Here is a 25,118-nt window from a genome sequence, read left to right on the forward strand (position 1 = left end):
TTTTGCTATTGTCAGTGGTATTTACATTTTTAAAATTCCAGTTGTTCATTGCTGGTATTTAGGAAAGCATTTGTCATATTAACCTTCTGTCCTGCAGCCTTTCTATATTTGCTTATTCTGTTTTTGTTTTTTTGTCTGTTTATTGATTCTTTGGGATTTTTCTATAAAAACAAGCATGTCGTCTGTGAACAAAGATAGTTTCATTTCTTCCTTTCCTATCTGTATACCTTTTATTTACTCTTCTTGTCTTATTACACTAGCTAGAATTTTTAGTATGATGTTGAGTAGGAGTAGTGAGAGGAGACATCCTTGCCTTGTTCCTCATATTTGCAGGAAAGCATCCAGTTTCTCACCATTATGATGTTAGTTGTATGTGTTTTGTAGATATTCCTTATCAAACTAAAGAGGTTCTTGATTCCTAGTTTGCCCAAAGATGGTTGGTTTGATTTTAACCATGAATGGATGTTGGATTTTTGTCAGATCTTTTTCTGCATCGATTGATATGATCATATGATTTTTCTTCTTTGGTTGTTGTGTGATTGATTTGCAAATGTTAGACCAGCCTTGTATACCTGGATTAAGTCCCACTTGTTTATGGCACATAATTCTTTTCATACATTGTTGGATTTGATTTGCTAATATTTTTTTGAGGATTTTTGCATGGGAGATTCTGGTTTGTAGTTTTCCTTTATTGTAAAATCTTTATCTGGTTTTGGTATTAGGATAATGCTGGCCTCAGAGAATGAGGTAGGGAGTGTTCCCTCTGCTTTTGTTTTTCTAAAAGAGATCATGGAGGATTATTATCATGTCTTCCTTAACATTTAGTAGATTCACCAGTGAAACCATCTGGACCTGGTATTTACTTTTATTGGGCAGGTTTTAAATTATTGATTCAATTTCCTTAATAAATATAGGTCTATTCAAATGATTTAGTTCTCTTTGTGTGAGTTTTGGTAATTTGTGTCTTTCAAGGAATTGGTACATTTCATGTAAGTTATCAAATTTATGAGTATAGAGTTGTTCCTGGTATTCCTTTAGTATCCTTTTAATATCCAAGGGACCAGTAGTGATAACCTCTCTTTCATTTCTGATATTGGTAATTTGTATTGATATCTTCCCTCCTTTTTCCTTCCTTAGCCTAGCTAGAGGCTTATCACTTTTACTGATCTTTTCAAAGAATCAGATTTTGGTTTTATTGATATTTTGCTATTGTTTTTTTATTTTGAATTTTGTTAATTTTTTTTTTGCTCAATTTTTATTATTTTCTTCTGCTTTCTTTAGGATCATGTTGCTCTTCTTTCTGTAGTTTCCTAAAGGAAGAGCTTAGATTATTGATTTTCAGTTTTTTCCACATTTCTAATTTATGCATTTATTACTGTAAATTTCTCTCTAAGCACTGCTTTTGCTGCATTGTACAGTTTTTTCTAAGTTGTGTTTTCATTTTTATTTAGTTCAAATATTTAAAAACTTAAGACTTCTTCTTTGACCCATGTGTTGTTTACAAATGTGTTTAATCTCCATATATTCAGGGATTTTCCAGCTATCTTTCTGTTACTGATTTCTAGTTTAATTCCACTGTAATTTGAGAATGTACTTTATGTGATTTTATATTCTGTTTAAATTTGTTAAGGTATGTTTTATGGCCCAGACTATGTTCTATCTTGGGGAATATTCCATGCAAACTTGAAGAATGTGTATTCTATTGTGGTTGAATGGAATGTTCTATCCATGTCATTTAGATCCAGTTGATGGATCCTTACTGAGTTTCTACCTACTTGATCTATCAATTACTGAAAGGTGGGTATTGAAATCCCCAACTATGGTAGTATATTAATCTGTTTCTCCTTACAGTTCTATCAGTTTTTGCTACATGTATTTTGATGCTCTGTTAGATGCACACAAGGATTGCTATGTCTTCTTGCACAATTTACCCCTTTATCATTATGTAATGCCCCCCTTTATTTTTCTTGTTCTGAAGTCTACTCTGTCTGAAAATTAATATAGCTACTCCACCTTTCTTTTCATTAATGTTAGCATGGTATATCTTTCTCCATTTCTTTACTGTGCCTCCCCCTCCCCACCCCAATCCCTTTTCCTTTAATCTGACTCTTAATAAAGTGGGTTTCTTGGGGACAGCATACAACTGTGATTTAAAAAAAATTTTTTTTAATCCACTCTGAAATCTCAGTCTTTTCATAGTGTGTTTAGACCATTCACATTGAAAGTGATTATAATATATAGTTGACCCTTGAACAATGCAGGCGTTAGGGGTCCTGACCCTCTATGCAGTCAAAAATCTGTGTATAACTTATAGTAGGCGCTCCAAATACCATGGCTCCTCCAGCTCTGTGGTTCCTCCGTATCCATGGATTCGACCAACCAGGGATTCAACAACCGTGGATCGCGCAGCACTGTAGTATGCACTATTGAAAAATATCCATGTATTATGTGGACCTGCGCAGTTCAAATCTGTGTTGTTTAAGGGTGAACTCTAGTTGGATTAATGTCCACCATATTTGTTTTCATTACGTTAAAAAAAGTCTCTTTCTGCCTTGTTTGGTTTCAATGGAATATTTTATGATTCCATTTTCTCTCCTCTCAGGATATCAATTATACTTCTTAAAAAAAATTTTGTAGGAGTTGCCCTAGAGTTTGCAATATACATTTCAAACTAGTCTAAGTCTACCTTCAAATAGCACTGTCTTATAGCAGAGTGTTTTCAGGTCTTCCCTCTGATCCTTTGACATTCCTGCTATTCACTTCTTCCATGTGCTGTGATCACCCAATGCATTTTCACTATTATTACTTTAAAAGTTACCTTTTAGATCAATTACAAATAAGAAAAATAAAATATTTTATTTTGCTTTTATTTCTTCTCCAGCACACCACTTGCTTTCTTTATGTAGGTCTTAGTTCTGACGTATCATTTTTATTTCTCGCTGAAGAACTTCTTTTAACATTTATTACTGGTTAGGTCTACTGGAAATGTATTTTTTCAGTTTTTGTTTGCTTAAAAAATTCTTTATTTCTCCTTTACTTTTGATGAATAATTTCACTGGATATAGAATTCTAGGCTGGTGTTTTTTTCTTTCAATGCTTTAAGTATTTCATTCCACACTCTTGCTTGTATGGTTTTTAACAAGAAGTCTGCTGTAATTCTTCGTTCCTCTACGGGTAAGCTGTTTTTTTCCATTTCTGATTTTCCCTTTGTCTTTGGTTTCTGCAATTTGAATATGATATGCCTATGTGTGTATTTTTTGGTATTTAACCTGTTAGATGTTGTCTGAGCTTCCTGTATCTGTGGCTTGGTGTCTGTAATTAATTCTAGGGAATTCTCAGCCATTATAACTTCCAACAGTTTTCTCTTTCTTCTTCTGGTATTCCATTTATGTATATCTTAAACCTTTTAAAGTTGCTCCACAATTCTTGGATGCTCTTTTTTGTCTTTTCATCTTTTTTTCCTCTTTGTATTTCAGTTTGGGAGATTTCTATTTACTTATCTTCCAGCTCATCTTGGCTGTGTCCAGTCTACTGATGAGCCCACCAAATGCAGTCTTCATTTCTTTTAGTGTGTTTTTGATTTCTAGCATTTCTTATTGACTAGTTCTTAGAGTCTCCATTTCTCTGCTACATTACCTATCTATTCTTGCATATTGTCTGCCTTTTCATTGGAGCCCTTAACCTGTTAATCACAGTTATTTTAAATTCCTTGTGTGATAATTCCAAGATCTGTGCCATGTACGATGCCCATTCTGATGCTTGCTAGCTCTTCAGATCATGTTTTTTCTTGCCTTTCAGTATTCTTTGTTGAAAGCCAGACATGATGTGTTGGGTAATAAGAACTGAAGAGTGGTTCTTTATTGTGAATTGTATGTTATTCTTACTATGACTTGGGCTGTGTTTAAGGTTTGCTGTCGGTGCCTATAGTTACAGCTATAGGTGCCTGAGGTTTCAGATTCCTCAGGTGTCCTGGTTTTGATCTCTTTTGTCTTTGGGCTCCTCCTCAGATGGGGTCTTGCTGTTCTTTCAGATGTCATCTACTGTCACACTACAGCCTGTTGATATTGTGGTAATGTACAATTTTACCACCTAAAGTCTTTAAGGGGCACGAGCTCTCTGTATCCCCCTTTGTCTGGCAAAGCAATAAAGCTATTCTTTTCTACTTCACCCAAAACTCTGCCTCTGAGATTCGATTCAGCACTGGTGCACAGAGGCTAGGTTTTTGGCATCAGTACTAAGTAAAGTAAGTCAGAAAGAGAAAGACAAATACCATATGATGTCACGTACGTGTGGAATCTGAATAAACATATCTACGTAACAGAAACAAACTCATAGACATAGAGAACAGACTTGTGGTTGCCAAGGGGGAGGGTGGGTCGGGGAGGATTAGGAGTTTGGGGTTAACAGATGCAAACTATTATATACAGGATGGGTAAACAACAAGGTCCTACTGTAGAACACAGGGAACTATACTCAATATCCCGTGATAAACCGTAATGGAAAAGAATATGAAAAAGAATATGTTTTATATATATATATATATATATATATATATATATATAAACCGAATCACTTTGCTGTACAGCAGAAATTAACATAATAAATCAACTATACTTCAATAAAATTAAAAAAAAAAAAAAAGACTGCTTCTGCTCTGAGTTACTGCCCAGCCTGCCCACTTCCGTCTTTTGTTGCTCAGGGTTTTACGGAGCTCTGAGTTTTGGTGGGAGTGCCAAGTGTACATGTGTGGGATGGGTGAGGGCCTTTAGTCCTTTTCTAGTCTCCATCGGCCTCCTGATTACCCCCCCATATTTGATAGGCAGACGTGTTTCATCAGTCTTATACAAATGCAACCTTAACTCCAGCCTCTGCTCCCTTCCCCCCAACCTGTGTGTTTCATCAGAGCTCCCCTAAGCTTCTGCTCAGATTCTACATGAAAGCAGAGAGCTTTCAGGCCTCTCAGTTTTCCGTAAGTCAGCAGCCAACCAGGAAGGAGGCAAAAATTGTGGGCAGCCTAAGGAATAATTGCTCTAAAAACCCACACGCCCTTTCTCCCTTCTTCCCCTAAAGCCATTAAGTGGGACAGATCACGGTGAGTGTAGGGGTGGGGTGCGTGGGCAGTTGGAGCCTGGATAGGACGAGGAGGGCATCTGCCAGGGAGGGGACAGTGGTAGCAGCCAGTTTGTGTCGTATCCAGTTTTTCTCAAGGGCTGTGTCATTCTTTAAGGGTTGTGCCCTGCCCCCTTCCCCCTGCCTCAAATCCATTGGATAAAGTAGGAAAACTTGAACCCAGACTGATACGGCTAAATGAATAAGTTGAAAAGTTAATGAGGAACAGAGTTTCAAAGTAATTCTCCACAGAGTGCTTGTTAATGACAAAGAGAAAGGGGATACTGCACAGGACGGAAGCTTGGCAGACACTCTTCATCTACTGGTCAAAGGAGTGTTAACAGTAATGGGACAGAACAAAATCGCCTGGCACCTGATAGGATGGGATAAAAGGGATACAACATCACTTCTGTGACTCATTGCAAAGATGTATAACCTGAATCTAATTATGCTCTAATTATGATGAAGCATCAGACAAAACCAAACTATGGGACATTCTGCAGAAACTTGTGGCCCTTCCTCAGGGCCTGTTACGTAAGAATTAGAGGGTCTTAATCCTCTCAACCGTCTTAAGTTCCAGGCAATAGAAGATTGGGCAGGAGCAGGTGCTGTCATTTTTTCCCTCTGCCGTCGATTCATGGTGCTTTTCCTGACAACAGGATGGTAAACTTTTGTGTTGTGTGCTTCATGGTCTGTGAAGGACTTCGATACGTTTTCTTTCTTTTTTTTAATATTTATTTTATTTATTTATTTGGTTGTGTCGGGTCTTTGTTGCAGCAGGCAGGCTCCTTAGTTGCGGCATGCGAACTCTTAGTTGCAGCATGCATGTGGCATCAAGTTCCCTGACCAGGGATGGAACGCGGGCCCCCTGCATTGGGAACGTGGAGTCTTAGCCACTGGACCACCTGGGAAGTCCCTCAATATGTTTTCTTATTTGCTTCTCACAGTTCCCTGCTGGATTATTCTTCCACCTTTGTGATGATGATATAATAATAATAATAATAATAATAATAGGCAACATTTAGGTAGTACTTCTCACGGCCAGGTGATAATCCGAGCCCTCTGAATGCTGCGTACATTAACTGGTTTAATTCTCACAGTTACCTTGTGAGGAAGATACACTGTGGTTAGTCCATTTTACAAACGGGGAAACTGGGGCACAGAGAAGTTAAACAACTTGCCCAAGGTCACACAGCTGGAAAGTAGCGGAGCCACAATTCAAGTCAGGCCGTCAGACTCTGGATCCCTAGGCTTTATTTACTGCATGCTGTGGCCTCCTGTACCGTGTAGCTGGGGGAATCAAAGACTCAGCTCGCTTGGGTGGCTTGTCGGGGGCCCCTTGTTCACTTACTCATTGATTCTGCAGATCTGCACTGAGTGGCCGCAGACGCCAGGCTCTGTTCCAGATGCTCTGAAACGGGACAAGGCAGCTGGATCTCTGGGCTTCACAAGCTGGACACCAGGCCTGCTGCCCGGGGCCGAGCCTAGATGCAGGGCACGTGCGCAGGGAGCGAGTGGCTGCACGTGGGCTGCTGGCCTGTCTGTCCCTGTGCTCACACGTGCGTTGTCTTCTTGTCTCTTGAAGGTCGCCTGGTGGGTGCCCTGGATGCGGTGCTGGATTCCAACGCCCGGGTCGCTCCGTTTCGAATTCTGCTCCAGGTCCCCGGCTCCCAGGTGTATTCTCCCATAGCATGTGGTGAGTTACTGAGTGGATCGGACGTGTACTGGGCCGTGGCCACGGGTGAGTTTTGTTCCAGGTGGAGTGTTCCCCACCTTGAGGTCTGAGCATGAGTATCTGCATGGTCGTGACGCTGGAAGGTAACTCCTTCTAAAACCTCATCTGCTGCCGTGAGCTCTTTGTTCTTCCTTTCTCTTTTTGTTTTTTTTTTCCAACCATTGGAAGCGTGTAGAGGCTCTAAGCTTGGGTATCCAGGCTTTCAAGTGGTGTGTCGGTCCAGGGGGCTGTGAATCCAGCCATTTTCTTCATCTTGTGCCTGACATAACACACGAGTCCGGGGCGTGTGCGTATACCGTAACAGGGCAGGGGAGATGTCTGGGGCTGGGTCTGTCTTAGGCCAGCCTTCACCCTTGTTCCACGTGTGCACTGAATCACTGGACGGCTGAGCCCTACGGGAATTTAGAAATCACCTTCACATCCTCTCCAGCTGAGCTTCAGTTCCTCCTGCACGCACTGTCCAATACTCTGCCTCGTCACTCCAGCTCCTCTGGGGCTGGGAATCGTTGCACCCTGAGAAGCCCCTTCTATTAAAAAACAAGACCAAGGGACTTCCCTGGTGGCGCAGTGGTTAAGAATCTGCCTGCCAATGCAGGGGACACGGGTTCGAGCCCTGGTCCGGGAAGATCCCACATGCCGCAGAGCAACTAAGCCCCTGCACCACAACTACTGAGCCTGCGCTCTAGAGCCCGTGAGCCACAACTACTGAGCCTGCATGACACAACTACTGAAGCCCGTGCACCTAGAGTACGTGCTCTGCAACAAGAGAAGCCACTGCAGTGAGAAGCCCACATGCCACAATTAGAGAAAGCCTGCACGCAGCAACGAAGACCCGATGCAGCCAAAAATAAATAAAATAAATAAATAAAAATAAAAATAATGTATATTTTAAAAAAAGACCAAGATGTGTCTTTTTAATTACACAAGTAATAAATGTTCACCCTCCAGAAATTAGAAAATAGGTAAGAAAGGAGGAGAAAGAAATCACCTATAACCTTTTATCTGGTGCTAATCACTCTTGTGTCTGCATATGTGCCTCTCCACAGAGGTTTTTAGTTGTGTTTTTTTCCTCTTAACATTTTACTAACTACCATAAACTTTCATTGTCACCTCACATTCTTGAACAACATTGGATGACTTTTTTTTTTTCTTCCTGGAAAAAATACAGGAAAGTATAAAGAAGAAAATTGTCATCCATGCCCACCATTACTAACAACTGTTCACATCTTGGCATGTTTTTTCCAGTCTGTTTTGTTTTGTTTTTTTTGAACAAATCATTCTCTATTTGCATTAAGTGATGAAATGATACATGCTCAATATAATCAGTTAATACTGGAAAGTACAGAGAAGAAAATATATCTCGCCCCACATCCTAGGCACCCAAGGGTACCTCCAGTGACACTGGGGTCACATCATCCAGATAACTTTCTTTCTATTTTTTGGAATTTTTTTGGCCAGACTGCACGGCTTGGAGATATTAGTTCCCTGACCAGGGATTGCACCTGGGACCACAGCAGTGAAAGCGTTGAGTCCTAACCACTGGACCGCCAGGGAATTCCCAACACAACTTTCCAATGCGTTTAGACAAGTCCAGGGATAGTTGTGAAGAAGGATAGACGTGCTTTATAAAAATGCAGCTTGTCTGACAGTGCTAGTTTATAATAAAAATATTGTTTTTCGTGGATTTCAATAAAAGGAAAGATGCTGAAGTGAGACGAAAGAGCTGTTAAACTTCAAATAAACACCGAGCACTTACTTTCTAAAAGGTTCATTTAAGGTCAAGGGGAGAGATGTTTAAAAGCATGGCAAGGTCAGAATTGTGGCTTTTGAAGACAGTATTTCCGTTCTGGCAGTGTTCCTTGACTCCCCTCCTGAAGGACAGGGATGCCCGCATTCTCATCCCTCCCCTGCTTCCCCACGCTCTCGTTTTTTTTTTTTTTAACATCTTTACTGGAGTATAATTGCTTTACAATGGTGTGTTAGCTTCTGCTTTATAACAGAATGAATCAGCTATACGTATACATATATCCCCATGTCCCCTCCCTCTTGCGTCTCCCTCCCACCCTCCCTATCCCTCCCCTCTAGGTGGACACAAAGCACGGAGCTGATCTCCCTGTGCTATGCAGCTGCTTCCCACTAGCTATTTTACATTTGGTAGTGTATATATGTCCATCAGACTCTCATTTTTAAAAGTCTTACTATTCATTGTACATTGTAATTTCCATTCTCTTCTGTAACCACACTCTCCGCCATTATTTGGCTCAGTTCTCTATGTAAATTGATTTAATGCTTCCATCAGGTACGGCTTTCCCAACACAGTCTTTAATTTTGGTTCCTGTCTTAATTGGCTATATTCCTGTTTTCTTCTCCTAATAACGTCTCACATTTGCAAGTGTTTGTGCCTTGCTTTTGGACTCGAATAACACCTTGGCTGGGTATGAGGGGCTCTGGCCAGACTCTGGAGCTTGGTGGCCATCACTTCGGGGTCTTTCAGTATTTAAGTGGCAAAGGGAGAAATCTCAGGCTGGTCTGATTCCTGCCCCCGCCATTGTGGGTGGTGTGCTTTTTGTGGGGATAACTTTTTTATCACTGAAGTTCAGTAGCATTCGTCCCTTTAGGACCTTGGTTATAACCTGTCACTCCCTTGAGCATACCGTGTTACATTCTTCTGGAACTCCACGTGCTCTTCCAGGACGCAGATTGATTTCTCTCTTTTTTTTTTTTGGGCTGCGTTGGGTCTTCATTGCTGCGGGCAGGCTTTCTCTAGTTGCGGCGAGCGGGGGCTTCTCTTCTTTGCAGTGGCTTCTCTTGTTGCGGACCACGGGCTCTAGGCGCGCGGGCTTCAGTAGTTGTGGCACGTGGGCTCAGTAGTTGTGGCTCACGGGCTCTAGAGTGCAGGCTCAGTCATTGTGGCGCACGGGCTTAGTTGCTCCGTGGCACGGGGGATCTTCCTGGACCAGGGCTCGAACCCGTGTCCCCTGCATTGGCAGGCGGATTCTTAACCACTGCGCCACCAGGGAAGCCCCAGATTGATTTCTTTAATCATTTAAGGAAACGTTCTTGTATCATTCTGTGTACGTATTACATTTTAAAAAATGTATTTTATGTTCTGTTGATTGGATGCCTCACTTCAAGGACACTTTATGTTAGACAGCTGTTGTCTGTTTTTAATTTCTGGTTTTCTTTTTTCATAAAAATGCGTAGATCTTTAATAAAAGAATTGACTGTACAAGTGTACACCCCTTTGACAGTATTCCTTTTGCCTTCATATGCGCATTACTGGTTATGCTATAGGATTTCTCTGTTACAGCATTAAAAGGCAACTGTTTAGGGAAGACACAGAAAAAGGAATGTATGTAAGGCAGTATTTCTTTTAGGTACAGTAAGTGTAGTAGTGTTTCAGGAAGACTGTTTTTCTTGACCTGCCGTTTTCAGCTGCACTTTCCATGCTGGTTGTATAACCCTGTCCTCTAAGTTAATTCCATTTTCAGCAGTATATTCCAGACTCTGCTGCCTTTAACTGATCTACTAATTTTGCTGTCATGTGGTTTTGATCTTCAGTTCACTTTCTTAGGTCTCCAGTCTCCCGTTTCATCTCTGTAATTCCACCGTCTCATCTTTGACCTCTTGTTCTATTGAACTCACGTTTCCGTTGCATCGTTTGGGAGCATGAACCCTTTGTGGGCATTTCCTCCTCCTCATTTTCCTCCAGGATGGCATCTCTGCCTTTGGAGCAAGCACCTCATTCTCTTCTCTTCATCCCTTTGGAGTGTTTTGCTTGGTGGCTGTGCTGTTTCTCCCCATCTTGCTCACGCTTGGACATGGTTCCCCAGACCGTCACTGTATTATTTGCATTAATATAGTGTGTGTGGCTTTTTGACGTGTATTTTTGGGACAGAGCAGGCAGGGCTGGCATGCTGCTGGCTGGGACGTGGGATGGGAGGGGCAGGACCCTGTCTTCTCTCCAGTTTCTCCCCGGATTCCTCTTCTCTCCTCTGCCCCAGGCAAGGGAGGTGGGCTCGCTCTGGATTTGAGGCTTTTGATGAGAATATTTGGATTTTTGTCTCCTCGCTAGATGGGCTTCTGGGGAGTCAGCAGTGGGGGGAGTTAGTATACAAGCCTGCTCGGGTCCTGAGTCCACATAGCCCAGCAGGTCCATAGGAGCCAGTCCAGGCTCCATGGAGACACACTGTCATGTTTGATGGCTACACAGCATTCAGTCTTACGGCTGTAGCCCGATTTACTCATCCCGCCCTTTATTAGATACTTAATAGGCTCTGATTTTTAAGTATTTTATAAGCCTAAACGAACATCCGATACTTAAATATTTCAGGATGCTTGCAATCCCCAAAGTCCACTCATTTGAAATATTTGATGCCTGCCTCATACCCGACTCATGCTTGGTGCCAGGGAGTCCTGGGTGAGTGTGTCAGGGGGCGCCTCCCTCTACCTGACCTTCCAGGGCCGTGGGGAGTCAGATGGCCATCTGGAAATGGCAAGTACAGGTGGAACAGGGTTAGGAAAGCGAGAGAGGCCAGGACCCTGGAGGAACACGTACAAGCACACCTCATTTTATTGCACTTTATTGTACTTCGCAGACGTTGCATTTTTTTATTACCAGTCCCAGGTTTGTGGCCAACCCTACATTGAGCAAATCGGTGCCATTTTTCTAACAGCATTTGTTCACTTTGTGTCTCTGTGTTACTTTTTGGTCATTCCCTCAGTATTTCAAGCTTTTCTTTATTTGTTACAGTGATCTGTGATCAGTGATCTTTGATGTGACCGTGATGAAAAAGATTACTGACTTGCTGAAGGTTCCGATGATGGTTACCTTTTTTGTAGCAATAAGGTGTTTTTTTAAATTAAGGCATGTACATTGTTTGTTTGTTAGTTTATTTTTTCATCTCTTCATGTCTTCTATTACTTAAATAGGTCTTCTTTTTAAATTGCTTATCTATTTTATACATATGAGTGTATATATGTCAATCCCATCTCCCAATTCATCCGCCCTCTTCACCCACTTGGCGTCCAAATGTTTGTTCTCTACATCTGTGTCTCTATTTCTGCCTTGCAAACAGTTTCATCTGTACCATTTTTCTAGATTCCACATATATGCATTAATACACGATATTTGTTTTTCTCTTTCTGACTTACTTCACTCTGTATGACAGTCTCTAGGTTCATCCACGTCTCTACAAATAACCCAATTTCATTCCTTTTTATGGCTGAGTAATATTCCATTGTATATATGTACCACATCTTCTTTATCCATTCATCTGTCGATGGGCGTTTAGGTTGCTCCCATGACCTGGCTAGTGTAAATAGTGCTGCAATGAACATTGGGGTGCATGTATCTTTTTGAATTATGGTTTTCTCTGGGTATATGCCCAGTAGTGGGATTGCTGGGTCATATGGTAATTCTGTTTTTAGTGTTTTAAGGAACCTCCATACTGTTCTCCATAGTGGCTGTATCACTTTACATTGCCACCAACAGTGCAGGAGGCTTCCCTTTTCTCCACACCCTCTCCAGCATTTGTTGTTGGTAGATTTTCTGATGATGCCCATTCTAACTGGTGTAAGGTGATACCTTATTGTAGTTTTGATTTGCATTTCTCTAATAATTAGTGATGTTGAGCAGCTTTTCATGTGCCTCTCGGTCATCTGTATGTCTTCTTTGGAGAAATGTCTATTTAGGTCTTCTGCCCATTTTTGGATTGGGTTGTTTGGTTTTTTAATATTGAGCTGCATGAGCTGTTTATATGTTTTGGAGATTAATCCTTTGTCTGTTAATTCGTTTGCAAATATTTTCTCCCATTCTGAGGGTTGTCGTTTCATCTTGTTTATGGTTTCCTTTGCTGTGCAAATGCTTTTAAGTTTCATTAGGTCCCATTTGTTTATTTTTGTTTCTATTTCCATTACTCTAGGAGGTGGATCAAAAAAGATCGTGCTGTGATTTATGTCAAAGAGTGTTCTCCCTATATTTTCCTAAGAGTTTTATAGTGTCTGGTCTTACATTTAGGTCTTTAATCCACTTTTTAAAAAAAATAAACTTATTTATTTATTTTGGCTGCATTGGGTCTTTGTTGCTGCGCGCGGGCTTTCTCTAGTTGCGGCGAACGGGGGCTACTCTTCATTGCATTGCACAGGCTTCTCATTGCGGTGGCTTCTCTTGTTGCGGAGCATGGGCTCTAGGCACGTGGGCTTCAGCAGTTGTGACACGCAGGCTCAGTAGCTGTGGCTTGCAGGCTCTAGAGCACAGGCTCAGTAGTTGTGGTGCATGGGCTTAGTTGCTCCACAGCATGTGGGATCTTCCCAGACCAGGGCTCAAACCTGTGTCCCCTGCATTGGCAGGTGGATTCTTAACCACTTCGCCATCCGGGAAGTCCCTCGATCTTTAATCCATTTTGAGTTTATTTTTGTGTATGGTGTTAGGGAGTGTTCTAATTTCATTCTTTTACATGTAGCTGTCCAGTTTTCCCAGCACCACTTATTGAAGAGACTGTCTTTTCTCCATTGTATATCCTTGCCTCCTTTGTCGTAGATTAGTTGACCGTAGGTGCGTGGGTTTATCTCTGGGCTTTATATCCTGTTTCACTGATCTATATTTCTGTTGTAGTATTATTTCTATTATATTTCTGTTGTAGGCTTTGTAGTATAGTCTGAAGTCAGGGAGTCTGATTCCTCCAGCTCCCTTTCTTTCCCTCAAGATTGCTTTGGCTATTTCACGGTCTTTTGTGTCTCCATACAAATTTTAAGATTTTTTGTTCTAGTTCTGTAAAAAATGCCATTGGTAATTTGATAGGGATTGCATTGAATCTGTAGATTGCTTTGGGTAGTATAGTCATTTTCACAGTATTGATTCTTCCAATCCAAGAACATGGTATATCTCTCCATCTGTTCGTGTCATCATTGAGTTCTTTTATCATTGTCTTATAGTTTTCTGAGTACAGGTCTTTTACCTCCTTAGGTAGGTTTATTCCTAGGTATTTTATTCTTTTTGTTGTAGTGGTGAATGGGATTGTTTCCTTAATTTCTCTTTCTGATCTTCTGTTGTTAGTGTATAGGTATGCAAGAAATTTCTGTGCGTTAATTTTGTATCCTGCAATTTTACCAAATTCATTGATTAGCTCTAGTAGTTTTCTGGTAGCATCTTTAGGATTATCTATGTATAGTATCATGTCATCTGCAAACAGTGACAGTTTTACGTCTTCTTTTCCAATTTGTATTCCTTTTATTTATTTTTCTTCTCTGATTGCTGTGGCTAACACTTCCAAAACTATGTTGAATAATAGTGGTGAGAGTGGGCAACCTTGTCTTGTTCCTGATCTTAGAGGAAATGCTTTCAGTTTTTCACCATTGATAATGATGTTTGCTGTGGGTTTGTCGTATATGGCCTTTATTATGTTGAGGTAGGCTCACTCTATGCCCACTTTCTGGAGAGTTTTTATCATAAATTGGTGTTGATTTTGTCAAAAGCTTATTCTGCATCTATTGAGATGACCATATGGTTTTTATCCTTCAGTTGGTTAATATGGTATATCACATTGATTGATTTGCATATATTAAAGAATCCTTGCATCCCAGGGATAAATCCCACTTGATCATGGTGTATGATCCTTTTAATGTGTTGTTGGATTCTGTTTGCTAGTATTTTGTTGAAGATTTTTGCATCTATATTCATCAGTGATATTGGTCTGTAATTTTCTTTTTTTGTAGTATCTTTGTCTGGTTTGGTATCAGGGTGATGGTGGCCTCATAGAATGAGTTTGGGTGTGTTCCTTTCTCTGCAGTTTTTTGGAAGAGTTTGAGAAGGATGGGTGTTAGCTCTTCTCTAAATGTTTGATAGAATTCACCTGTGAAGCCATCTGGTCCTGGACTTTTGTTTGTTGGAAGAGTTTTAATCACAATTTCAATTTCATTACTTGTGATTGGTCTGTTCATATTTTCTCTTTCTTCCTGGTTCAGTCTTGGAAGGTGATACATTTCTAAGAATTTGTCCATTTCTTCCAGGTTTTCCATTTTATTGGCATAGAGTTGCTTGTAGTAGTCTCTTAGGATGCTTTGTATTTCTGCAGTGTCTGTTGTAACTTCTCCTTTTTCATTTCTAATTTTATTGATTTGAGTCCTCTACCTCTTTTTGTTGATGAGTCTGGCTAAAGGTTTATCAATTTTGTTTATCTTCTCAAAGAACCAGCTTTTAGTTTTATTGATCTTTACTGTTGTTTCTTTGTTTCTATTTCATTTATTTCTGCTCTGATCTTTATGGTTTCTTTCCTTCTACTAACTTTGGGTTTTGTTTGTTGTTCTTTTTCTAGTTCCTTTAGGTCTAAGGTTAGATTGTTTGAGATTTTTCTTGTTTCTTGAGGTAGGATTGTATTGCTATAAGCTTCCTGCTTAGAATTGCTTTTGCTGCATCCCATAGGTTTTGGATCGTAGTATTTTCTTTGTCATTTGTCTCTAGGTATTTTCTGATTTCCTCTTTGATTTCTTCAGCGATCTCTTGGTTATTTAGTAACATATTGTTTAGCCTCCATGTGTTTGTTTTTTTTACGTTTTTTCCCCTGTAATTGATTTCTAATCTCATAGCGTTGTGATTGGGAAAGATGCTTGATATTTCAATTTTCTTAAAATTACTGAGGCTTGATTTGTGACCCAAGATGTGACCTATCCTGGAGAATGTTCTGTGTGCACTTGAGAAGAAATCTGCTGTTTTCAGATGGAATGTCCTGTAAATATCAATTAAATCTATCTGGTGTGTTGTGTCATTTAAAGCTTGTGTTTCCTTATTAATTTTCTGTCTGATTGATCTGTCCATTGGTGTAAGTGAGGTGTTAAAATCCCTTTCTATTATTATGTTACTGTCGATTTCCTCTTTTATAGCTGTTAGCATTTGCCTTATGTATTGAGGTGTTCCTATGTTGGATGCATATATATTTATAACTGTTTTTTCTTTTTCTTGGATTGATCTCTTGATCATTATGTAGTGTCCTTCCTTGCCTCTTGTAACATTCTTTATTTTAAAGTCTATTTTATCTGATATGAGTATTGCTACTCCAGCTTTCTTTTGATTTCCATTTGCATGGAATATCTTTTTCCATCCCCTCACTTTCAGTCTGTATGTGTCCCTAGGTCTGAAGTGGGTCTCTTGTAGACAGCATATATATGGGTCTTGTTTTTGTATCCATTCAGCGAGCCTTTGTCTTTTGGTTGGAGCATTTAATCCATTTACATTTAAGGTAATTATCGATATGTATCTTACTATTACCATTTTCTTAATTGTTTTGGGTTTGTTTTTGTAGGTCCTTTTCTTCTGTTGTGTTTCCAACTTAGAGAAGTTCCTTTAGCATTTGTTGTAGAGCTGGTTTGGTGGTGCTGAATTCTCTTAGCTTTTGCTTGTCTGTAAAGCTTTTGATTTCTCCATTGAATCTGAATGAGGTCCTTGCCGGGTAGAGTCATCTTGGTTGTAGGTTCTTCCCTTTCATCACTTTAAATATATCGTACCACTCCCTTCTGGCTTGTAGAGTTTCTGCTGAGAAATCAGCTGTTAACCTTATGGGAGTTCCCTTGGATATTATTTGTTGTTTTTCCCTTGTTGCTTTTAATAATTTTTCTTTGTCTTTAATTTTTGTCAATTTGATTACTATGTGTCTCGGCGTGTTTCTCCTTGGGTTTATCCTGCCTGGCACTCTCTGCACTTCCTGGACTTGAGTGGTTATTTCCTTTCCCATGTTAGGGACGTTTTCGACTATAATCTCTTCAAATATTTTCTTGGGTCCTTTCCCTCTCTCTTCTCCTTCTGGGACCCCTGTAATGCGAATGTTGTTGTATTTAATGTTGTCCCAGTGGTCTCTTAGGCTGTCTTCATTTCTTTTTTCTTTATTCTGTTCTGCAGCAGTGAATTCCACCATTCTGTCTTCCAGGTCACTTATCCGTTCTTCTGCCTCAGTTATTCTGCTATTGATTCCTTCTAGTGTAGTTTTCATTTCAGTTATTGTATTGTTCATCTCTGTTTGTTCTTTAATTCTTCTAGGTCTTTGTTAATCATTTCTTGCATCTTCTCCATCTTTGCCTCCATTCTTTTTCCAAGGTCCTGGATCATCTTCACTATCGTTATTCTGAATTCTTTTTCTGGAAGGTTGCCTATCTCTAGTTCATTTAGTTGTTTTTCTCGGGTTTTATCTTGTTCCTTCATCTGGTACATAGTCCTCTGCCTTTACATTTTGTCTATCTTTCTGTGAATGTGGTTTTCCTTCCACAAACTGCAGGATTGTAGTTCTTCTTGCTTCTGCTGTCTGTCCTCTGGTGGATGAGGCTATCTAAGAGGCTTGTGCAAGCTTCCTGATGGGAGGGACTGGTGGTGGGTAGAGCTGGGTGTTGCTCTGGTGGGTAGAGTTCAGTAAAACTTTAATAGGCTTGTCTGCTGATGGGTGGGGCTGAGTTCCCTCCCTGTTGGTTGTTTGGCCTGAGGTGACTTAGCACTGGAGCCTACAGGCTCTTTGGTGGGGCTAATGGCGACTCTGGGAGGGCTCACACCAAGGAGTACTTCCCAGAACTTCTGCTGCCAGTGTCCTTGTCCCCGCAGTGAGCCACAGCTGCCCCCCTGCCTCTGCAGGAGACCCTCCTACACTAGCAGGTAGGTCTGGTTCAGTCTCCCCTGGGGTCACTGCTCCTTCCCCTGGGTCCCAGTGTGCACACTACTTTGTGTGTGCCCTCCAAGAGCAGAGTCTCTGTTTCCCCCAGTCCTGTCCAAGTCCTGCAGTCAAATCCCACTAGCCTTCAAAGTCTGATTCTCTGGGAATTCCTCCTCCCATTGCCAGACCCCCGGGTTGGGAAGCCTGACATGAGGCTCAGAACCTTCACTCCAGTGGGTGGACTTCTGTGGTATAATTGTTCTCCAGTTTGTGAGTCACCCACCTAGCGGTTATGGGATTTGTTTTATTGTGATTGCGCCTCTCCTACCATCTCACTGCGGCTTCTCCTTTGTCTTTGGATGTGGCATATCTTTTTTGGTGAGTTCCAGTGTCTTCCTGTTGATAATTGTTCAGCAGTTAGTTGTGATTACGGTGCTCTCGCAAGAGGGAGTGAGCACATGTCCTACTCTGCCATCTTGAACCAATATCCATTGTTTATTTAGACATAGTGCTATTGCGCACTTAACAGACTATAGGATAGTGAAAGCATAACTTTTATAGGCCCCAGAAGATCAAAAAATTCGCTGGACTCACTTTATTGTGATATCTGCTTTATTGCAGCAGTCTGAACCCAGCCCACGGTATCTCTGGGGTGTGCCTGTAATTGTTGCATCCAATGGATGTACATTTATAAGACCATTGATATGTATATTGCCCAACTGCCTGCCGTAAAGGCTGCGGCAGCTTACACTGAATCCCCACACCCCCAGCAGTGTAGTTGTTCTCAGCAGATTTAATTCCTGGACCATTCTTTCTGTTGAACCAAGATCTGCTTCCTTGAACCATAAAAAGAATGAAATAAAGCCACTTGCAGCAACATGGATGGACCTAGAGATTATTATACTAAATGCAATAAGCCAGACAAAGACAAATATATGATATCGCTTACATGTGGAATCTAAAAAAATGATACAAATGAACTTATTTACAAAATACAAATAGACTCACAGACATAGAAAACAAACTTATGGTTACCAAAGGGGAAAGGGGGTGTGGGTGGGATAAATTGGGAGTTTGGGATTAACATATACACACTACTATATATAAAATAGATAATCAACAAGGACCTACTGTAAAGCACAGGGAACTATATTCAGTATCTTGTAATAACCTATAAGGGAAAAGAATCTGAAAAGAATAGATACATACATATATGTATAACTGGATCACTTTGCTGTATACTTGAAATTAGCACAACATTGTAAGTCAACTAGACTCCACTTAGAAAATAAATTAAAAAGATCTGCTTCCTTTGGTTTCCACTTGAGTAGGTGCTTGCCTTGGACCTGACCCATGGCAGGTCTGCAGATACTTCATTTTCCTCTGTCCTCTTGCCCACAGAAGGTCTGAGTAGGCAATTGTTCGTTCCAGTGCCTCTTTTCTTGGGTTAGGGAAGAGAGGATGGGAAGGGGATTTGTGTCTCAGGCTTGTGGTATTGATTTAGGTACTTAGCCCTCTTCTGGGAGTCACTTGGGCATCTTGCACAGTGATATTGACTCACCACATTTAATATTTTATTGTGTCTTGAGCATTGAGAAAGGCTCCCTGCCCAGGGTTTCGCGTCTCAGATAAAGCACAAACAGGAGCTGTAGGAAGGCCCTGGGCGGCACCAGGACGTGGTAGGAACAGGAAGGGTGGCCCACGGGAATGATTTATATTTTCACTTGTCTCTGGCTGCTCACACGGCAGTATGGGGAGAATTTCCACGATAACTTTTTCTGTTTCTTTTTAAGCAGAGGTGGAAGAGCTGGGGAGATAATTTCGTGGGTGAACATGATTATTATTTGGCAGCAGAGATCTGTGGGTGGCTGTGGTGGGAAGGAGAGAGAAGTTGCTATTACTAGTATTTTGTTAACTTACATGGACCAAAGAATCCCAAGGCTTTATAAAAGGGAAACATTAGTAGAGCTGAGTACTGGAAGGACTCAAGGGCCAGAACAGAGGAAGCCGTTTGAAGGTTTCCCTTTTATTTGAATGCTTGCCTGCCTCATGAAAATCAGAGTTTTCTCAGAGTCGTGCTCACTACTGACCCTCCACTGCCCAGGGCAGAGCCTGGAGTGTGGTCAGCTCAGTAAATAGCGGTGGGTGAATGAGGGGTAAAGTATGCAAGAGAAGGTCAAGGGCTCAGCAGTCAAGACTCCTGTTTGTAAGAAGGGGAAGGAAGGTGGTGCGTGTAATCACAGATAAGACTTCATGGGCCCTTTCTGAGAAGCCAGGGCCAAGGATAGCCCAGGGCTATGCAGGGTCTGAGTCTGAGCTCTGTAACCAGCCACCAGGACCACTGAACGGTAGAAGAACTTGCAAAACCGGGGTCTTACTTGCTTTCTTTAAAAAAAATAAAATTCTTTTTTATTGTGGTGAAATATAAGATTGACCAGCTTAACCATTTTTTTCTTTCTTTTTTCTTTTTCTTTTCCATTACGATTTATTATAGGATATTGAATGTAAGTCCCTGTGTTATACAGTAGAACCTTGTTGTTTATCTGCTAATCCCAAACTCCTGATCCATCCCTCCTCTACCCTCCTCGCCCTTGGCAACCACAAGTCTGTTTTCTGTGTTTGTGAGTCTGATTCTGTTTTGTAAATAAGTTCATTTTTATCATTTTTTTAGATTCCACATACAAGCACTATATGATATTTGCCTTTCTCTGGCTTACCTCACTTAGTATGATAATCTCTAGGTCCATCCATGTTGCTGCAAATGGCACTATTGCAATTTTTTTTATGGTTGAGTAATCTTCCATTGTATAAATATACCACATCTTCTTTTTCCATTCATCTGTCGATGGACACTTAGGTTGCTTCTGTCTCTTGGCTATTGTGAATAGGCCAGCTTAACCATTTTTAAGTGTACAGTTCAGAGGCATTAAGCACATTCACACTGTTGTGCTACCATCGCCACCATCCATCTCTAGAATTTTCACCTTCACAAATGGAAACTCTGTACCCGTTAAACACTAACTCCCCATTCCTCCCTCCCCCAGACCCTGAAAAACGCCCTCTGCTTCCTGTCTCTCTGACTTTGATGACCTTAAGAGCCTCCTGTAAGTGGAATCTTGCAGCGTTTGTCCTCTTGTGGCTGGCTTTTTTCACTTAGCATAATGTCCTCAAGGTTCATCCATGTCAGAAGCTGGAGACAAATTAGGAAATAATATGCAAATGATTAAAAAGTTCAAAAAAAAAAAAGGTTCATCCATGTCATGGCGTGTGTCAGAATTTCTTTCCTTTTAAGGCTGAATAATGTGTGTCTGCTTTCTTTTTGAAATCAGCTATGCAGTGATTGGTGCATGAGTAGAAACCAAGCGCACGGTGTGTAGAACCAGGAAAGGAGACTCCTGGGAGTCAGCCCCTAGTCAGGGACAGGAGGGGAGGGGGAAAGAGCGGGGAGAGGAGAGCAGGGGCGGGGCTCCAGCCTGCAGGGGGGTCGGCCTTTGACTGAGTTGACGCCTAGGCTGCGGAGAGCTCTTTGGGGCCCTGGAGGAACAGGACAGTGTCGCCGTTTCTGTGTGTCTGGTGGCCTCAGCCGTGCTTTGTCCTGCAGTCGAGTCCAGACCGTGCCACGCTGCGAGTTTCTGATGTGTTATTTCGTGTTCCTGTTGGTAGGGGATCCTCAGAGCTATTGCTGTGTTATCCACACATACATTTTATTCTTGACCGTGGCCCCAAACAGTGAGATAGTTGTTTTTTGTTTGCCTGCTTTCAGGAAGCAGAAAATACCCAGGCAAGACTCTGGATTATCTGCCTGGACTGTTGCAGGAGTTGAATTGATCATGCAGTAATTTGAGTCCTTTTCATGTCAGTTCATTGAGATGGGGTGTGGGCTGTCTTTTCTGGTTACAGACAGAGGACTTGCCATGCTTAGAGGCAACCAGGGTGGTGTCCTGCGAAGAACATGGCCAAGAGAGCAGAAGCTTCAGGAGAAGCTCAAAAAGTCTTTTTTTTTTTTTTTAAAGAAGCATATATATATATATATATATATATATATTTTTAAATATATTTATTTATTTATTTTTGGCTGCGTTGGGTCTTCATTGCTTCACGCGGCCTTTCTCTGGTTGCGGTGAGCGGGGGATACTCTTCGTTGCGGTGCGCGGGCTTCTCATTGCGGTGGCTTCTCTTGTTGCGGAGCACGGGCTCTAGGCACGCGGGCTTCAGTAGTTGTGGCATGCGGCCTCAGTAGTTGTGGCTCGCGGGCTCTAGAGCACAGGCTCAGTAGTTGTGGCGCACGGGCTTAGTTGCTCCGCGGCATGTGGGATCTTCCCGGACCAGGGCTCAAACCTGTGTCCCCTGCCTTGGCAGGCGGATTCTTAACCACTGCGCCACCAGGGAAGCCCAAGCTCATAAAATCTTTATCCAGGTGGCCTTTTAATTAATGCTCATGTCCTTATGGTCTGCCTTTGGACTCCAGAGTGCCCGGCTAGTTTTGTGACTGTTTATGACAGTGTCATGCAAGGTTTTAGTGTTCCTAGCAAGGTCTGTGTCTGGTCTTGAGTGAAATGAGGGAGAGCAGGAAAACGGAAAAAAAAAAAGGAGCCAAATGGTGGCAGGTGAGAGTGATGCCGTGACAGCCCTCCCCGGCGGCGGAGTGTGGATTTCCTGCAGACCAGGGGGAGATACAGCCTGGACGGGCAGAAGCACATCTGCATCTTGGGAGCAGGTGCGTGTGTAGTTCGAATAAAACTTCGTTAATATTTTAGATTTGGAAAATGAAAAAACATGATTTTGAAATTTCAAGGGTCGTTGAAGGAAGCTGTGACAGTCTCGCTAACGACACGTGGGGTATGTGTGAGAATCACAAGCGTTACGCTTTCCAGTTTAAACAATCCCCTCCTTTCCTGTACTTTCCTCGTCTGAGCCTCTCAGCAACGTGTAAGTAATTATTGGCCCTGGAGAGGGAAGAAGCAACGTACAGGTTCCTCATGACTTGCCAGGGACACATCTTGCGTCGCGGGGGAGCTCCCTGGTGGCCCAGGTGTGGGTTCTTACAGAACGTTCTGTCAGACTGTTCTTTCTGCTGTGTCCTCCCTTATCTCTGCCCTTGACCGTGGCTGGTGTTTTAGTTTCTTGTTTTCTGCATCACTGTTTGCTTTGTCTTTGGAGAGAGAGTTTTATTACGGGAGGAAATGTTCCAGGGTGGATCAGATTAGTGTCTCGGTGACCTTTGTGCCAGGGCAGCAAAGGAAGTGCCAGCCAGATCCTTTTTCAAGAACAGAACTTGCTGTGCATTTCAGGGAAAGTCTGGGAGGCAGCCCTGCGGGAGGAAAGTTAGAACGTTTTTGTGAGCACTTCCTAAGGTCGCTCAGTATGAGTGGTCACACTTGTTTTTGGTTGCTTGGGATTCCTCAGAACAACACTGGCTGGCATTTTCCACGTGGATTTACACTTGGAAGTTACGGAGGGGGACCGCGGTTGGCGTTTCTTTTCTATTAGGATGTTTCCATCACCAGGCTCTTACTGTTTTCAGTAAAGTAATTTTGCTTATGCTCAAATAATTAAACTCACTGAAGGTGTTCTTGCACCAGCGATGGTGCTTATAGTTACTTAAAAAGCAGGCAAGTGCTGATTCTAACTTTCAGACTTAGTGAATTGGAAGGTCAAAATTCATTTTTGTAAAATGCTTTTAAACTGGGGAGATTGTTGAAGACCCCACGGTCTGAGTTCTCTCTGTTGCAGTAATCCCTTTTCTGAACCATACAGAAATAGCAAATCACTATGTTGTGTGACAGGAACTAACAGTGTTGTAGGTCAGTTGTACTTCAAAAACAAACAAACTCATAGAAAAAGAGACCAGATTTGTGGTTATTGAAGGTGGGGGGAGGTGGAGAGGAGAGGGAATTGGATGAAGGGGGTCAAAAAGTACAAACTTCCAGTTATAAGATAAATAAGTACTAGGGATGTAATGTACAACGTGATAAATATAATTAACATTGCTGCATGTTATATATGAAATATATATGAAATATATTATCATCATATATGATAATATATGAAATGTATACAAAATATATAAATAGATGAAAGTTTTTAAGACAGTAAATCCTGAGTTCTCATTAAAAGGAAAAAAATTTTTTTTCTACTTCTTTAATTTTGTGTCTGAGATGAAGGATGCTCGCTAAACTCATTGTGATCATCATTTCATGACGTATGTCAGTCAAATCATTATTGCTGTGCGCCTTAAGTTTATACAGTGCTTTATGTCAGTTACATCTCAATAAAACTGGGAGGAAAAATATCGCCCCTTTTCTCCCTCTTGTAATAATCCTTTTGCATAAAGTCTCTCCTTACCTTACAAATCCCGATTTGTTTTTTTATTTGACATGCTTCAGAATAAATATGACCTAAACAAAAACATAAAGTTTGAAAGCTGGGAATCAGACTTTTCTCTAGTATCTTACGGGTTGCCTCACTTCTGCACAGAGCATGGCTTCTTTGACAAAAGAAACCATCTGGAGGGGATCTTAGCAAACATCCCGTTCCGTCCCTTCCATTTTAGAAGATGGGAGAGTGACTGACGCAGCTGGGTTTCAGGACACAGTGACTTTTTACTAATTGACTCCTTAGCGATCAGTGGATGAAGGCAGAGTGTCAGAGTGAAAGCGTCCTGACTCACATGGTGTCCAGAGCCCTCCTTCCCTGCTGGACTTGCGGGTCTGGGTGTGTCCTCATCCTCAGGTCACGCTGACTTCCATGACTGAAGCTGTCGCCGTCCCTCACTTCTCTGACATCTGCTAGAACCTTGCATGCCCGAGTGGCCCTGGGCTGGGGAGTAATCTGCATTTAAAAAATAAGAAGGAAATTCAGGGAGTGTGAAATTCTCTGCTCCATGTTCTTATCCTGCTTTCACTTCTGACTTTACAACATGTTCACGTAGGTGGAGGTTAATTATCCAGGTTTATGCTTTTTTTAAAAAATTGAAGTATAGTTGATTTACAGGGATTCAGGTGTACAGCAGAGTAATTCAGTTAATACATATATATATATTCTTTTTCAGATTCTTTTCCATTATAGGTTATTATAAGATATTGAATATAGTTCCCTGTGCTATTACAGTAGGTCCTTGTTGGTTATCTGTTTTATACATAGTAGTGTGTATGTACTAATCCCAAATTCCTAATTTATCCCCCCTCTTCCCCTTTTGGTAACTGTAAATTTGTTTTCAATGTCTGTGAGTCTGTTTCTGTTTTGTAAATAAGTTCATTTATATCATTTTTTTAGATTCCACATATAAGTGTTAACATATGATATTTGTCTTTCTCTGACTTACTTCACTTAGAATGATAATCTCTAGGTCCACCCATGTGGCTGCAAATGGCATCATTTCATTCTTTTTTATGGCTTAGTAGTATTCCATTGTGTATATACACCACATCTTCTTTATCCATTCATCTGTTGATGGATGCTGAGATTGTTTCCATGTCTTGGCTATTGTAAATAGTGCTGCTATGAACATAGGAGTGCATGTATCTTTTTGGATTATGGTTTTCTCTGGATATATGCCCAGGAGTGGGATTGCTGGATTGTATGGTAGCTCTATCTTTAGTTTTTTGTTTTTTGTTTTAATAAATTTATTTATTTATTTATTT

The 25,118-nt window shown here is 41.3% G+C and overlaps 1 protein-coding gene across 4 annotated transcripts in view; it reads left to right on the plus strand.

The window, feature by feature from the left end:
* TBC1D8 (TBC1 domain family member 8) overlaps positions 1-25,118 on the plus strand; it is a 142,733-nt gene that overhangs the window by 50,304 nt on the left and 67,311 nt on the right. For 2 of the 4 annotated variants that reach the window (XM_082427255.1, XM_082427254.1), the window contains one exon: positions 6,695-6,850. The exons of 1 other annotated variant lie outside the window; for it this stretch is intronic. In XM_082427255.1, the coding sequence (XP_082283381.1) occupies positions 6,695-6,850 (156 nt within the window). The remainder of the gene's footprint in view (positions 1-6,694; positions 6,851-25,118) is intronic. One more of the 4 variants, XM_082427256.1, reaches the window with a different exon arrangement.

Source organism: Balaenoptera physalus (assembly GCF_965194825.1).
Source record: "Balaenoptera physalus genome assembly, chromosome: 15".
In the NCBI taxonomy this organism is placed as follows: Eukaryota; Metazoa; Chordata; class Mammalia; order Artiodactyla; family Balaenopteridae; genus Balaenoptera; species Balaenoptera physalus.